Genomic DNA, 16,734 nt, shown 5'->3' with positions numbered 1-16,734 from the left:
CACGTGCCCCCGTCTTACTGGGACTTTGGCTGCACTGCTGTCTTGGGGTTAGACTTGTCTCAGTGCACGTGCACACATGTGCTTGTGTACGCGCGCACACACACACACGCACGCCCTTGGGAACATGCTGGAGTTCCTCCCACGTGCTGGGCGCAGCGTGCTGAGTGGGAGCCCCTGCGGCTCCTTCCCCACGAGGGGCTGGGGACGAATGAACACAGAACACACCTAAACTGCAGGGCTGACGGCCCGGAAGGAGGGCCACGTAGGACCCTCAGAAGGCCACCTGCCCAGAGGCTGGGACACCTGAGCTGCGACCCGCAGGACAGGTGGACATTCACTGGGGAGAGAACGGGGAAGAAGGTTCCTGAAAGACCTTGGCCAGCGCGTGTGGGGAGTGCGGGCCTCTGCAGAGAAAAAGGCAGCGGCCACGCCAGGCTGGGCCTTGCTGGCCAAGGCTTAGTCCTGAGACGCGGGAACACGTCTAGTTCTGAAAAGATGCTCTCGGCCGTAGAGAGGGGCTGAGGGCAGAGGTCCGGGCCAAGAAGGAGTCAGGGGCTGTCTGAAGGACAGGGTCGGAGAGGCCAGGACGACCCTCTGGTTCCCACTCAACAGACAGGCGCCCAAGGAGGCAGAACGGGGCCTTCACGAGGCCACCAAGTCTCATTCAGGTGCGGGACTGTGAGCCACCCCTGGTTCTCAGGCACAGAGGTGGGCCCAGAGGGCTTGCCTGGGGCCACCGAGCTGGGAAGTGACAGGGGCTGGCCCAGCCCCGATCTTGCCTGCTATGCCACCCTTGGCTGCCAGGCTGGGGCTGCGGCCCGCCTAGGGGCTAAACAGGGCCAGATGCCCAAAGACAGGAGATCCTCGAGTCTGGCATCTCACGGTGAGAAGCCAGGCCCTGACCTGGCCAGTACCCGCCGTGTGGCGGCCAAGGTCCCCCTGGAAGACCAGGTGGCTGTGCCTTCCAGTCCCAAAGGCGTCGGATGATGAGTTTAAGACAAACTCTCCCCATCTCATGGGTGAGGAAGGTGAGGCCGGGAGTAAGGAACCTGCCCCCTGTCATGTCACCAGGGCCAGACACGGTCTATCTCAGATCTGGTCTAGCAGGACAGACGTGCTGGCCCAGCCCCTGCTCCCAAGACCCCAGACTGCAGCACCTCCCCTCCAGTCACCCCCATCCCTTCTCAGTGAGGCTGGGGGGGCGGGGCGGGGCGGGTCTGGGTGCCCCCAGGCCACCATCCCGGGGTGACTCGCTCCCTCCCCGTTCGGAAGCACGCTCACCTTCAGGATTTCCTGGTGATTCTCGGAGGCGTAGAGCCGGCCGTCGCGAACAATGTCTTCTATCAGCTGCTGGTAGTCCTCTGCGAAACCCGGCAGCGGGGAGGAAGGAAGCTGAGGGCAGAGGGGTAGGCCGAGACGCCCCTGCCTCCGGCCCACCTTCAGCCTCTGCCCTCCCCTAGGCCTTCAGACTGTCTCCTCCATCCCAGCGGGTCCTCCAGGCTTGGCTAGCTAGAAAACCCCTATGCAACCCTCAAAACCCTACGAGGGCAGCACCTCCCACTGAGGCCCACAGACACGGTGAACCGCTCCCTCCTCGGCACGCCCCACACCCCTCAGGGCCGTCTGTACCCCACCTTCAGGCAAGGCTGGAGCTCCTGGGGAACGTGCGCTCCACCTCTGGGTCCCCAGGGCCACACTTACCGTCGTAGGTGACATACGGCACTTGGAACCCTTTGCCGCTGTTGGCTTCATTGGATTTGAACTGGATCCAGAGCTTCCGGGAGCGGGAGGTGAAGGCAATGGGCCTCTCGTAGGTCTGGCAGGTCTCGTAGGTGGTGATGGACGTGGGGGAGGCTGGGGCGGGGCAGGGGCCGAGCCAGGTCACTGCTGAGCTGTCCCAGCGCCACACCCACCTCAGGCCTCTTGCCTTGATGCCCGGTCCACCAGCCAGCACCCACAGCGCCCCGTCCCCCAAACACGCCAGCTCTCCGCCCATGTTGCCTCTGCCTCAGATGCCCTTCCCCAGCCTCAACCCCCGAGCCAACGTGTCCCTCTGAGACCAGTTTCCGTGCCCTCTCCTCCAGGAAGCCTCCCTGATGGCTCCATCCCCACCCTCCATGTTTCCTCTGCCTGGTGAACACCATGGCAGCCTCCTGCCAGCCGCTCAAGGACAGGGCCTGTGCCGCACCCGGCAGAGTGGGGCTGGGGTGGAAGGTCAAGTTTGGGAAGCCCCCTCTCCCCGTGAGCGGATGAACAAGGGTGAGCCTGCTGCCCTCGGGGGTGCCCGGGGCTGGGCGCCCACCTCCTCACCGCTCCCCGGGGGAGCTTTCCTGAGGTGCCTGCGAGATGGGAGCTCAGCCCTGCTGGTGGACAGTGTGGGGAGAAGGGGCTGCAGGCTGTGTGTGGACGCTCCCTGGCCTCAGGTCTCCCGTTCGTATGTCGGAGGCCACTATCCGCTACACGGGGTGAGCATGTGGGACCACGGGCCCCCGGCGGACAGGCCCTGCCCCTAGCCTCTGCTCCTCCCCCGGTCTCTGCGTACAGACCGCCGAGGCCTGGGCGGGCAGGCCCGTCTGCGCGACTGCCTGTGTGCCTCCTTCTTCCCTGACCTTCTGACTTGGCACTTGCTCCCCATGGGCACCGTGGCCCTACCCCACAGTCAGGTCCCCGGCCCAGGCACATGCTGCAAGGGATTCTCCTGGGTCCTGGGGACTCAGGGTTCCCGCCTTTCTCGCTGCCGCAGCCATCCAGACACACGATCGGGCCCACCCGCCCGGGGGCGAGGGCGGGCACGTACCGCTCTTCCTCATGACCAGGACGTCGCCACACTCGTCCTCGATGGGCAGGAAGATCTCGGGGACCACGATGAGGATCCTGCGCTTGGGGGGCGGCGAGATCTGCCACACGCACTCGGCGTTGGCGGGGTAGTCGCCAGGGTAGTTGGGGGACTCGATGTAGCCTGTGTAGTCGCCAAGCTCGCCGCCGCAGTGCTGGTCTGTGGGCACCATGGCCTTGGTCAGTCAGGCCCGGCTGCACCCGGGCCCTGACCTGCTGGCCCTCAATGGCCTTGGAGGCCCAGGGCAGGGCTCGTGTGCGCTCGGGCCCTCCCTGCCAGCCAGCCAGCCAGGCCCCGGGCAAGTCTTCCCTTGGGGACCCGACCAGGCTGCCCCTCCGAGGAAGGGCAGGTCCCCGTTCCTGTCAGTTCCCTGAGGCCCAGCCTGAGCGCCTCCTTCCAGATGTGTCAGCATCTGGGCCTTGGCCGGGCCTCCCACCTGGAGTCGTTCGCCCCCTGGCAGGCGTGCTTGGGACCCCTGCAGGCTGCCAGCGCCCAGCAGCCCCTGCTCTCCTCCCGGGTCTGAGCGAAGGCCACGCGTGCCCCAACTTCCCCTCTCTCTTCACTCACTTGCTTCCATCTCTTTGCTCAACACGCCCTGAGCGCCCCCAGGTACCAGGCATGGTGGCCCTCCCCGGGAGCGGGCGGGCTCAGGGACACGTGGGCAGCCCAGCGGGGAACATGAGACATATTTCCCTTTGTTCTTCTTCTGAGCTAAGCCAGGCATCCTTGAAGAGGCCACAAGTGTGACTTTTTAAGGAACCAAATGGTTCCTAATTTTAACGTTATAAAGGAAGTCACGCCCAGGAAATTGAGTGTAAATAGTAAACAGACACAATTTCCCCCAAGCTTTCACTGAAAAATTTTCTCCTCGCATCAAAAGTCCTGGGGGAAAAAGAAGTTCTGGGAACATTTTCGCCGAACCATTCCAGATCCCACTTGGTTTTCCCGCTTTTCCTCAACAGGACGCCTGTATGCTTAACACCCCGCCCTCCCTCCCCGCTCCGCTGAGCCCCACGGGGAGCCAGGAGCCCCGCTGGGGACAGTCCTGGGCAGAGGGGCGCGTCCACCCCCAGGGTTAAATCCCCTACACGGCCTTTAGGCTGTTCCAAACCTGCCCAGCAGCCCCGGGAGAAGACAACTGGCTGGGGACTGACTAGGGAAGGGGTGGAACACCTGCAAACATGCCCTAAAGGACTCTGAGAAGTGGGTGTGCAGATGCAGCACAGCAGGAAGGAAATGCCAGCTCAGGGCTCCCCCTGCCCCCGCACCCCCCAGCCCCCCAGCTCCTGCCCTGGGAGGGCAGCACCTACTTTTACAGTGCGTGACGTTGGTGGAGCCGTCGAAGTCGGTGCTGGTGTTGCCCGGGCAGGTGATGCAATGGTTCTGGCCGAACTCGGGCTGGTAGGTGCCCACGGGGCAGCGGATGCACCGGTGGGTGGTGGTGTTGTAGTGGTGGCCAGGCGAGCAGTGCACTGCGGTGGGGGGGCCGGAAGGAGAGGGCGCTGGGGCCATCTCCCGGGGGGCTCCCTGCCCTCCCCCCGCCCAGTGGCCTCCCACCACCCGCGCCCAGCTCCTGGTGGGGCCCACGCCCGGCCCCGTCCACAGACCCAGCCCCGCCCGTGGCTGACATCCTGTGCGGGACTCCGCGTCTGCCCCTCCGCGGGCACTGGTGGTCAAAACCGGACAGTGAGATGTTGGAAGAGCGGAGTCGGGGGAGGCCTGGGCGGCGGCACCGAGGGGACTGGCGTGGGACCCGGAGTGGCGGCCCCCAGGTGGGGTGTGTCTGCGCCAGCATGGCCACGTGTGGCCGGAGCGGGCGTCAGGCCTGTGGCGAGCACTGGGCTCTCCTCTGAGCGAGGAGGGCCACCTGGAGCTGCCAGACAGCACAGGTCAGGGCCATCGGAGCGGTGGTGGGGGCCTGGGTCAAGGCCAGCCTGGGTGTGTTTAGAAGCCAGAGCTGCGGGGCCGCGGACAGGCTGGGTGTGAGGGTAGGAGGGCCCGGGGTGACGCCAAGGTTTCCTTGAGCCACGGCAGGAGGAGTTGCCGGGCACCTGGGGGGGAAGCCTCAGCGGGGGCGGGGGGGGGGTGGCTCCTGTGGAATCTGAAGAGCTTGTTAGATGTGGACAGATGTGGAGCTGAGGAGAGCAGAGCTGAGCTCTGGAGGGGAGGCTGCACTGAGACAGAAACGGGGGTCACCCAGGCGGAGATGCTGCTTAAAGCGAGCAGATGAGATGAATCTATCCAGACTCAAGAGCAGAACGCGGGAGGCCTGGGATGGCCCAGCACGACCGGGGCAGGGGGATGCGGGAGGCTGAGCCAGGCCGAGGAAGAGCAGGAAGAGCTCAGAGGGCCACATCTGGTGTTGGGAGATGCAGGCTGAGAACCGTCTTGGGGAGCTCCCGTCGTGGCGCAGCGGAAACGAATCTGACCATGAGGTTGCGGGTTCCATCCCTGGCCTCGCTCAATGGGTTAAGGATCTGGCATTGCCGTGAGCTATGGTGTAGGTGGCAGATCCGGCTCGGATCTGGTGCTGCTGTGGCTGTGGTGTAGGCAGGCAGCTGCAGGTCCTATTTGACCCTAACCTAGGAACTCCATATGCTGCAGGTGCGGTTAAAAAAAAAAGAACCGCCTTGGGCTCCAGCAATGCAGGGATGCTGAGAATCACCTCGAGGAGCAGCGGGGTGAGAGTGTGCTGGACTGGAAGGTGTGCGGGGCACGAGAGGAGAGGAAGTGGAGTCCAGACGCTCCTTCTGGGAGGCTAAGAGTCAAGGGAGGAAGCTGGCAGGCGCTGGGGGAGGAGGGCAGAGAGTCTGCACGCTGGGCAGGCGGGGAGGGCTGGCCGGCAGCAGAGAGCCGCCCTGGGTGACCCGGAGGGAAGGAGCCCGCGGCCGCTCCAGGGGGTGAGACCTCTGACCTCGCCCCGCCACCCCTCGGCCTCTGGCACTTCCTCACCTTCCTCCCCTCCAAGCTTCCCCCCAGTGCAGCTCAAAGCCTTCTCAGGGCCTTGAGGAGCTGGCAGCTTGGGGGCTCAAAGCTCCAGCCTGGAGCTACCAGGCCTGCCTGGTCCCCTCATCTGAGGCCCTCGGCAGGCTTGTGTTGGGCCCCTGCTGTCCCCGTCCCAGGGTAGCACAGTGCTGGTCACCAATACCCGCTGCCTGGCGACCTCAGGCTCTCGTGTGACTTTGGAGGTTTGCCACGCCAGGGAGTGAGAGGCGTCAAGGGAAACCGGCCCTGAGCGGAGGGACGGTGGGGCAGCCTCACCTTTGGCCTCACAGTCCTGGAAGGAGGCTGTGCCCTCATGCTTGGTGAGCAGCCCCCCTCTGCAGGAGAAGCAGCCTGTGCGCCCAGGCTCGGGCTGGTAGGTGCCCACGGGGCAGGCCTGGCAGGGCCTGAAACCGTCGGAGGAGAAGAAGCCTGGAGAGCACTGGCCTGGAAGTCAGAGGTCACAGCTCAGGCTGGGGCGGGGCCAGGCCCTGTGCTCGGCCCTCACCACCCCCCGGGAAAGGCCCCCGGGAGGAGACGGCTTTCCTTCTCCCACCAGCTAGAAGGGCTGTGGGCTGAAGAGAGGGGCCTTGCTCCTGAGCTGAGGCGTGTGCATCCCACACGCGGAGATGGGAGGTGGCCGAGGCTCCCTGGGGGGCTCTGCCTAGGGGACGGGCCACACTGTGTCCTCACAGGAGGGCCTGTGGCTGTTACGCTCCAGGCTGCTGCTGCCGGCTGGGCCTCAGCAGAGTGTGGGGTCTGTGAGGTCCCCAGGGCACAGCTGGGACAAAGGGGAGGACAGCATATTCCAGCAAAAAAGTCAGGACGTAGAGGGTGTGTGGGCGTTGCGTGGGTGTGGGCTGAGGGCCCTCGCAGCCCAGACCCCGGAATTCTCTGCTCCCCCAGCGGCCACGCCGTGCTCTCTGACAGTCCCTCCTTCAACCCCTGGGGGCAGAGGCCACACTCCTGGAGGAGGCGGGGGCCAGAGGGCGGCCAGCTGGCCTGCAGGGACTCCGGCCTGGGCTCTGATCTCTTCCGTCCCCCAAAGAAGGCTGGAGGGCTCCACCCGCAAGGGTCCCACTCACCAGCACAACGTTCCCGCCCACTCCTCGCAGCAGCCTGGGGAGGGAGGCTGAGGAGGGGAAGGCCGTGAGCCGGTGATGGGCGAGGTTAAGTGGGGGCAGCAAATGGAAAGAAAAGGTCTTTGCAAAGCAACTGCGCTTGGGGAATCGGAAAAGGGCTCTCCCAGCCGTCTGCGGGGCAAACTAAAATTGCTGGTGCAGAGCACAGCATCCGGCCACACCTCACGAAGCATTTTGACGATGGGGCCTCCACGAGGGGTGACACGTCTGGCCAACCAGAAAGTACCCTGCCTAGAAGCTGGCCTGCAAAGGGCATGTGGTGAGCGGTAAAGCCTTTCTGACTCGCAGGAAGCCAGTGCCAAGGGCCCTGGGTGCGGCCCGGAGCCCGCTCACCGCCCAGTGCTCTGGCACATGCCCTCCGTCGGCAGGTGCAGCTGCGTGACAGGCTCTGCAGATGGCAAAGAGCTTTACGGAAAGATCACGAGGCACCCGCGCCTTTACTCTGGGGTCGCGCAGCAGAGGCAGGTGATGCCCCGTCCCCCCTCCTTCCATGGTGGGCCCCGACTCACCTCCACATTCGGATACGTTGCGGGCACCAGCCAGGCCGAGCCCGTCGCTGCTGGGGCATCGCGTGCAGCTGAGCTGGCCGTCCCTGTCCTGGTAGGTCCCTGGCGCGCATGGCACACACTGGCCGGGCTCTCCGCTGAAGTAGGTACCGGGCTCGCAGGCCACTGCAGAGGCAAAGTGGAGAGGCTGCTGGGGGTGGAGGAGGGGAGCAGCGGCCAGGCGGCCTGTGTGCTGGGGCCTCAAGGCCCGGCTCTGTCTTCCAGAGAGGGCACAGCTCTTGTCTCTGCAGCTCAAAGGGCATGGGGCGGGGGGGCGGGGTGGATCCAGACCCATTCCAGAAGAACCGGGGGTAGAGGCCCAGGGTGGCCATCCAGGAGGACCCTGGAGGCCTGTGCTGCCCTCACGCCCCTGCTGGCGGCTCCTGCTCAGAGGCCTCTGCACCCCGCCCGAGATGCCTGTGTCCCTGGCTCCGCAGGGCTCTTTGCTTCTCTCTGCTCCACATGCGCCCTCCAGGCCCGACCCCTTGGCCTGTGTCCCAACTGCCTCCTGGGCGTCCACCTCAACCAAACCAAGCCCCCCACCCGCCCCTTTCCTCCCTCACGTGGCGCAGCTGGCACTGAGGATGGGGAGGTGCAGAGGGGTGGGGGGTGGGGAACAGGCCTGGGCAGGAAGGCCTGGGGCTGAGGCTGGCGCAGTGCTGGAGGGCCAGTGTGGCTGGCTGCGCGGACCCCACAAGCAGCCTGATGAGTAAACAAGGAAGCTGACCGGGAAGATAAGCTCAGGGGAAAGGGAGCCAAACATCTCACTGGACGCAGCATCCAGAAACGTGTGAGGTGACACGGGGAAAGGGTGAGGAGGGCTGCAAGACACTGAACTGGAGGTACTGGTATGAACTTAGGGTTTTATTTCATTTTTTCTCCCTTCTTTGGCCAACCCATGGCATATGGAGGTCCCCAGCCAGGGACCAGATCCGAGCCCCAGTCACCACCCATGCTGGAGCTGTGGCAACGCCAGATCCTTTACCCCACTGTGCCGGGCTGGGGCTCGAACCTGCATCCTGGTGCTACAGAGATGTGGCCTGAGCAATGCAGATTTGTCACACAGCAGGAAGTCCTGAACTTCTGGTTTTATCACAGACAGACACAGACACAGACACACACACACAGAAATGGTACAGATGCACAGGTGTGCGTGCATGTGGGAACTCCTGAACCCACGGTTTTATAGCACACACACACACAGCTATAGAAGGGATAGGGACACAGGTGTGTGTGTGTGTGCGCGCATGCACACTTATACTGTCTAGTTCTGCCAATGACAGGGCTTGGGAGATGATACTCCAGGAGCAGTGAGTACCTCAGAGTCCCTTTGGTTCCTCTGAAAGGAACCAAGCGTCCTTGGAGACGTGGCTGTTTCCAAGGGCTGCGGCAGGGAAAGTGCAAGTTGAGTCTGAACATCTTTAGGGCCAGACACGAAGTCTCGTCAGCTCCGTGAGTGACGGCGGCAGATGAAGTGGACGGATGGGGGGCCGCTGGCTAAACCGGGGACGATCCGGGCTCTGGACTAAGTAGTGTTAGGAATGGATGACGGCCCGGTAAGGAACCTGTGAGTCCACACGGACGCAAACGCACACACACCTACACGCGGGACAAGGGAACCGCTTTCTTATGCTGGGATGCCCCTAGTGCAGAAGTGCTGACGGAGATACAACCCACTGGGCAACAACAGCGAATGTGGCTGCTTTGGCGGCTGTCGGTGGGTGGACGTTTGATGAGTAGCAGGATGTGGGTGTGAATTCAAACACCTGCCCATCAAATCCTACTGGGTCGCAGAGGGACAAGGTGAAGGGAGGTGAGGAGCCAGGGGTGGGCCGGGTCGATACCCCGTGCCTCCTGCGGGGGCGCTGGAGGGCAGAGTGAGGCGCGGGCAGGCCTGCGTGGGGTCCCCGGGAAACAGCAGACTCAGCAAGCCAGGGTCATTCTACAGAACGTAGGGACGGCCAAGGGTGGAGAGGCAGGGAAAGGAACTGCTCCGGAGGGAGGATCTGCGGAGACACGACCACTGGATGTAACTCGCGTGCTGGGGAGGAAAGGGAGGCTGTCGGAAGAGATGGTGAAACCTGACGGGGCGTGCGGACGGCGTGGTGATGTCAGCGCCGCGCCAGCACGCCCCACGCACGCACGCACGCACGCGGGAAAGCATGACGGAGCGAGGCTGTAAAGGGGCCACACTGGGGGCGTCTGGAGGAAGGACACATGGGAGTCTCTGTTCTGCCTGGCAATGTTTTCGCAAGTTTGAAACGGTTCCAAATAAGTCATCAAAAATAACAGAGTGGCAGCGCCCAGTCCGGCGCCTTCCCCGCCCCTCCCCACACTCCCAACCCGCCCCTCTCCAGCGGCTCCCGGGCTGGGTCTCTGGCCCCGGCTCTGCTCTGCGCTCCGGCTGGAGGCCCCTTAGTCGACACCTTCACGTAGATGACAGGTGTCCAAGGAAGCCCTCGCCTCCGCCAACCCCTCTCCCCCAAGTTTTTCTCAGGTCAGAAAATGATGCCACCTCTGCCGAAGTGGCCCTAACTCCCGGAGCTGTCCTCGAGCCCCCCCTCTCCAGGGTGTGGCTCCATCTCCTCCTGGACTGCCTCTCTCACTACCACCTGGTCCAGGCCCCGCCATCTCTGGCTTGGCCCCCCTCCACTGGGCCCAGTAGGGAGGGCAGGTGGGGCTGCCCCGGCTTAGTGTGGTCCAGCGGTTCCCGCCGCTCCGAGCAGCACTGCAGTGGCCAGGGCCTTATCCTGCCACTTGGCGCGTCACTTGCTGGCGGTCTGTCTTCTTTCCATGTTACTGTCAACCCCGTGAGGACAAGGACCCTGACAGCATCAACATCTGGCCTGTCTCTAAACTGATCCCCTCTCAAAGGGCCAGGCTCGGGGCGCTGGTCAGGTCCCTGCCTTGTTCACCAGGGCCCATGGTCCCTGCTGTGGCCTCACCTGCTGCCCGCAGTGCCACCGCATCCCTGGGTGCTCCCTGCCTCACGTGACCGTGGCTCTGCTCTCAGCTCCCATGTGCCTCCTCTGGGAAGCCTTCTCTACCACGCAGACTGGCCCCCACGCCCTTCACGGCTGTGGCCTTGCTGGCCTGGGCCCTCCCTGGCCCACCCCTTCTCAGGACTGTGGAGGGTCACATGTCTGACGAGTGAGAGCCTGGCCCAGGGCTGGCGCCAGCGGAGTGCTCTTTAAGTGACAGCCATCTGAGTGTGACAGCTTCTCCGCAGGCCCCCAGCTCTCCCCGCCCCCACCCCCATGTCCATCTCCCGTAGTGGGCTGTTCACCTGGGTCACATGCAGAAACAAGGACAGAGCACATCGGCAGAGCGACCTTGAGTGGCTGTGGGCAGGGACTCACCGCATTTGCCGTCCTGCAGCACCTGGCCGGTGCCACACGTCCCCGGGCTCTCGAGGGCCCTGGCTGGCCGCTGGGCCACCTCGTACTCAGTGCCTGCGACCTGGACGGAGAACTGCTGCCGGCCGATGGACTTGCGGAGAGTCTTGATGGCAGCCTGCAGGCTCTGCTCCGCCCGCTTCCGCACACAGTCGGCCTCGCAGGTGTCTGCAGGGGTGGCGAGACCATATCGCATATGCCCCAGGGGCAGCCTCTCCACCCAGGCTCCCTTGGCCAGGCGCTGTGCCAGCTGGGCCTCCTGCGGCCTCCCAGGCTGAGGCACGTGGCTGCAGACATCTGACAGAGGAGGAGGCTGAGGGTCCGAGAGCTATGAGCTGCTGGATGCCACACAGCAGGTCTGGGTAGAAAGCAGGCCTCTGCCACTGCAACATAGCCCTCCCCAGGGCACAACTCCCTGATGGGTGCCCTTCCTGCCACTCAAAAACCCTCGAGGCCGCAGTGTCTCCAAGATAACGTCCAGCTCTCTGGCCTTGGGTCCAAGGCCCCTTGTGGTCCAGCCCTGCCTGCCGTGCCAGCCGTAACCCCCAGCAACCCGACACTCACTGTGAACTCGGCTTTCTTGCCATCCTGCCCCCCCCCCTTTTTTTAAGGGCTGCACCTGCAGCATGTGGAAGTTCCTACCAGGGGTTGAATCAGAGCTGCAGCTGCCTGTCTATGCCACAGCCACAGCCACACCAGAACCAAGCCGCATCTGTGACCTACACCACAGCTCACGGCAACAGGGATCCTTAAGCCACTGAGCGAACCGAGGGATCAAACCTGCATCCTCGGGTTCCGAACCTGCTGAGCCACAGCGGGAACTCCTCCTCGTTGCTTCCTGCATCCTGCTCCCTCTGACCTCTGTGTCTTTGCCTATTCTGTTCCCTCTGCCAGGATGTCATTCCCCTGTCCACCTGGTGGACTTTGATTTCAAGCCTGTTCCCAATGGGCCTCTTCGGGGAAGATTCCTGGGCCCCGCTCATGGGGAGAGCCCCAGCGCTGTGCCCTATTGGTTCTCATGTGCCCTCCATCCAGCACCTACCTAGGCCCTGGGGACTTTGTGTGGCAGCTGCCTCCCCATGGCTGGGAGTGCTGCCAGGGCCGGGACCAGGGCCTGTCCCCTCTTTCTAGTGTCCAAGGCCTGTCCCCTCTTTCCAGAGTCCGGGGCCACAGTGCACACTTGCTGCTATATCTCCATTCCTCTGTAACAACTCAACCCTCGCTCACAGCCCAGAGGGGAACGCTGGTATGAGACACAGGCCAGGAGTTCCCATGTGGATCAGCGGAAACGAATCTGACTAGTATCCATGAGGACACAGGTTCAATTCTTGGCCTCCATCAGTGGGTTAAGGATCCGGCATTGCCGTGAGCTGTGGTGTAGGTTGTAGACGCGGCTCAGATCCTGTGTTGCTCTGGCTGTGGTGTAGGCCGGCGGCTACGGCTCTGATTGGACCCCTAGCCTGGGAACCTCCATATGCCTCAAGTGCGGCCCTAAAAAGACAAAAAAAAAAAAAAAAAAAAACACAGGTCAATATTCCATGAGCCCCTCCTGGAGCCTGAGAAAGACAGGTCTCTGGCTCAGCTGCCCTGGGGAGGCTGCAGACATGAACCCTTCCCAGGCCCAGTGAGGGCGTGCAGGGTAGGGAGAAGTGTTGTGGCTGTCACTGCGGGCCCTGGCCCTGCTCCTCTTGTGGCCCCTGGGCCTCCTCTTCTACCCTGGGCTGGGCAGCTGGGTTTTTTTTTTGTTTTTAATTTTTAGGCCACGGCTTGATGTTCAGTTCACAGACCAGGGCTTAAACCTGGGCCGCAGCAGGGAAAGCGCTGATTCCTAACCACTAGACCACCAGGGAACTCCCTGGGCAGCTGCGTTACGGCTTCAGCACTGACGCCTGCCAGTTCCTCTGCTTGCCTGGCTGGCCTCCACCCCCAGCAGCTGTGGCCCAGCGGATCCCTGCCAGCCCTCCCAGCCCGCTGTCCCCTCGGCACCTCAAGAGGGGACGGACCCCCCACCCACCTGAGGCCTCCTCCATCTTTGCCTCAACCTCAAACTCCGCTGTGATGTGGGTCACTTCCTTGGATGGGGACTTCCGGCCACGGCGCCTCTTCTTGGAGGAGTCACACTTGACGGTCACGAAAGTCACGTGGCAGTTTTCTGGACAAGGAAGGGACGACTGTGGCACAAGCGGCGCAGGGCAGGGAGCGGGGCCCCACCTTGCCCTGCACACAGACCCCCATCGGCCAGGGCCCACCTGGCCTAGGAGCCCGCGGGTGCGGGGGAAGCAGGCTGCAGAAGGCCAGGGCCTCGCGAGGGCCTGGCGGCTGAGCAGGGCCTGTGCCAGCCCGGCTGAGCCCATCACGCCACTGTGGCCGAGGCATCGGCACACCTTCCTCAGCGAGGCTGTGTGGCTCCAGCTCTGGGCGACTCGGCCCAGGTCAGGCCTGCCTAGTGCCCGCGTCTCAGATTTGAGGAGGACCCTCTAAGGGGTTCGGGAGTCCTCATGGACGCGGAGCCCGGATGCTCTCCTCCCGGCCCCGCTCGCCTAGCCCTCCTGTTCGCCCAGCCTGGAACAAGCTCCTTGGCCACCCTCACTCAAAAGAGCCGCTGAGGGAGCCCTGTGAGCCGTCCACGGACACGGCCAGGGTGAGGCGGGGACAATGGCCCCCTGGCTGCTGGGGGACTCGTCTTCCACTCAAAGGCTGGCTGCTTCCCCAGGGACACCACGTGTCTACGGTGCGCCAGGCGTGACTCCTGGGGCTCAGGGACCACGGAGGTGGGGACGAAGAGAGGCCCTCACCCTCGGAAACCCAGTCCCACTGGACCCAGAGCTCCCAGCCTTCAGGCACGGGGACCTCCCACCGCCCCTGTCTGGGTGACACCAGGGTGGCCCACTCACCCAGCAGCAGCTGCCTCGGGGCCTCCTTCGCTGGCTCCCGGGGTCGGGGCCGGAGGTGGCACTTGGCGTCTCGGATCTTGAAGCGGGCCTTCTGCCGGATGAGGGTGGCGGGGGCACCTGGGGAAAGCCCAACCCCTCCAGGTGGTGGCCTCTCCTGTGGGCAGGGAGGTGGGGGGCCGGGGGCTGGGGAGGGTGTGCCTGAGGGTGAGGGGCTGTGGGGGGACCAGGTCACCGGGAGCTGGGGTATGCGGACCTCTGCTTCCTTTTCTCTCGCTGAGAAGGCGAGAGTGTGGACAGTGGGGTCAAGGTCAAGGTCAAGCCTGGGGCCGTCCAGCCAGAGGTCCTCTGTGGAGGCGGAAAGGCAAGCCTCCCGCTCCTCCTGCACCACCTAAGCCAGTTCACGTGGCTCGTGCTTTCAGGGAAGGGGGCAGAGCTGGAGAGAGAGGGGCGCAAGGAAGGAAAAGGGGCTTCGAATAACACGACGCTCAGAGCTGCGGATTCCTTCAAAGAGCAAATCACAAGCTTGCAGGAAAGAATCACAGCCGCTTAGTGATCAGTGAACAGATCGCTAACTCCAGCATCCTCGTAGGAAAAGTTCTGGCAGGGGAGTGGGCTGTGCCCTGCTGACCAGGACCGGCCCAAAGGGCACGGGGCTGTCAGGCCTCCAGTGCTCCCGGGCCAGGGCCCTCCAGGGCAGCTCTGACTGTGGGCGCTGCTACAACCTCACGGCCACAGCAGGCGTGACCCACTTCACTGAAACTGAACCTGACTCCAAAGACTCACGGCACGTTAGGGTCACTAAATGACTCTGGAGCCGCAGCCCAGAGCCTTGGAGCTGGAAGGGCCCTTCCGTGCTCCTCTGCCCCTGGGTGGGGACTCAGCCTGCAGCCTGCTGGCTCTAGATCCTGGCCCTGCTCTTGGCTCCCCAGTACCCCACACCATAGCAGGCAGGCCCTGGGCTGGGGGCTCTTCCCTGGGCCATGCCCTCCCTCCACCCTGGACTTGGTGCTGGACGCAAAGTCAAGGGGACATGGGGTGCGGGTGGTGTGGACTGGCCAGGGACTGACTACCTGAGCAGCTGGGCCCGGTGCTGGAGCTGGTGCCGTTGCGCTTCTGTGGAGACTTGCCCTGGAGGCCTGGACCCCGCAGCTCAGGCTGTAGCCGTTGTCCGAGTCTGCGGAGAGGCCATGGTGAGAGGGGCCCGGTGCTTCTCCCTCCCAACACCCCTGGATCCTGGGGCCTCAGAGGAGCCCCTGAGTAGGAGGAAAGTCAGGACGCTTCTGCACGGCTACGGGCTGAGTGGCTGGGCGGGAATGGGTCTGCTGAACTTTTGAGAGTGACCAGGGCTGGGGGTGGGCTCCTTTCCTGGAGAGCAGGGACTGGACCCCAGGGAGGGGGTCTCTCCCCCCGAGCCATTGGGGCCCGGCCTCAGGGTACCTGGCACGAAGAGCGTGTGGGTGGTGCAGGAGAGGGAGCAGACCTCCACTCCGGCCGCCTTGCTGCACGCCAGCTGGGCCTGGGGTGAGGCCTGGGCTCGGGAGAGGCACTTGCCCGTCTCTGAGGAGAAGGAAGACACAAGAGAGGCTGCAGGGACCTGGGGGGCTTTCTGGAGCCGGCAGGGCTCCTGATCGGGGACCAACAGGATCTCCCACCACACCTCCGTCCTCTGGCCAGACCGTCTTGGTGGCAGGGGGCTGGCAGATGGCGGGGTCCACCTTCATTTGGATATGGGGGGACACTGGTTCTAGAGGGCCGGCTTGTCCCCTCCTTCCCCCGACACCTGTTCAGGCTATCTGTGAGTAGGTTCACACCCCAGGCCCAGACTGAGCGCAGGGCTGGGTCCTCCAGAACCGGTGTCCACAGCCATCTGGGGACAGAAAGGGCTGAAAATGGACATAGGCTCTTGGCAGTGACCAAGCTCCAAGCACGGGAGGGGCACTGCGAACCCCTCTCTGGGGCAGACCAGGCACATCATTAGGTGTCGGAAGAGATCCAGAACCGAGTCTCAGTGTCTCGTGTGTTTATCTTTTGAGCATTAGAAAACTCCCCAGACTCCTAGGAAAAGACTGACGGTTCTAAAGTCGAGGCAGACATCAGAACTGATCTTATAGAACCATCTAACTGATCAACGGCGCCTGCCTCTGAAGCATTGTGCTCTGAGCCTGTCGGCAACGGTGGAGTCGCCCCACGGAACAGGCTGGAATGGGGGCCTCAGCTGGGACAGTAAGCCCGGTGGATGATCGGCAGCACGTGGCTGGGCATGTTCAGGGAGTCTCAGAAAGTAAATAATGGAAATAGAAACAAACTCATGGCCCTCCAGATGAAACATCTGGCCCCCAAGTAAACACACGACCAGAAGTCCGTTGTTGCCAAAGAATCAAGAAACTAGGAACGCGAACACCTGCCGATAACACAAGCCAAAAGGGCCTCTGTAAGAACCGGTGTTCTCACTGGTTAGGAAACAGGAGGATTTAAAAAAAAAAAAAGGAGTTTCCTGGTGGCTCAATGGGTTATGGACCTGGCATTGTCACTGCTGTGACGCAGGTTCAATCCCTGGCCGGGGAACCTGTGCGTGCTGGGCTCAGAAAAGAGAGGGGAGGAAGGAAGGAGGGCAGGAAGGGAGGCGGGCAACGCCCACGACGACCAAGGGAGACGTTAGCTCTCAACAGGTCCCTGTACTCGCTCTTAACTTTCTCGGAAGGACTGGCGACAACTGTGGACAGACTGCACGGCTTTCCTGTGCACAGGGCGGCCCCGCCGGGAAGGGCAGAGCGCCCTGGGCCTCTGCAGGCCCGCGTGTCCTCGTGCGGACTCACAGGGTGCGAAGCGCGGATGGATCCTTTCCCGGGGCCATTTCTCGGGCCATGTTGGCAGCCAGCAACTTCTAGCGATGGGGGAGCATCTCCTCCCAGGCAAGCTCAGGTTGGCGCCCGTCCACCG

General features: G+C 63.5%; 1 protein-coding gene across 1 annotated transcript in view; it reads right to left on the bottom strand.

Annotated features, from left to right (window-relative positions):
* Positions 1–16,734, bottom strand: part of SCUBE1 (signal peptide, CUB domain and EGF like domain containing 1) — a 130,861-nt gene that overhangs the window by 6,369 nt on the left and 107,758 nt on the right. The window contains 12 exon segments of the mRNA XM_003125983.6: positions 1,282–1,361; positions 1,702–1,854; positions 2,798–2,995; positions 4,147–4,308; positions 6,098–6,265; positions 7,470–7,631; positions 10,865–11,068; positions 12,915–13,052; positions 13,795–13,911; positions 14,865–14,936; positions 14,939–14,968; positions 15,232–15,351. Coding sequence (XP_003126031.6) covers positions 1,282–1,361; positions 1,702–1,854; positions 2,798–2,995; positions 4,147–4,308; positions 6,098–6,265; positions 7,470–7,631; positions 10,865–11,068; positions 12,915–13,052; positions 13,795–13,911; positions 14,865–14,936; positions 14,939–14,968; positions 15,232–15,351 — 1,604 coding nt within the window.

This window comes from Sus scrofa, chromosome 5 (genome assembly GCF_000003025.6).
Source record: "Sus scrofa isolate TJ Tabasco breed Duroc chromosome 5, Sscrofa11.1, whole genome shotgun sequence".
Classification (NCBI taxonomy): domain Eukaryota; kingdom Metazoa; phylum Chordata; class Mammalia; order Artiodactyla; family Suidae; genus Sus; species Sus scrofa.
Note: the sequence above shows the minus strand (reverse complement) of the source record. Positions and strands in the feature narration are given on the sequence as shown.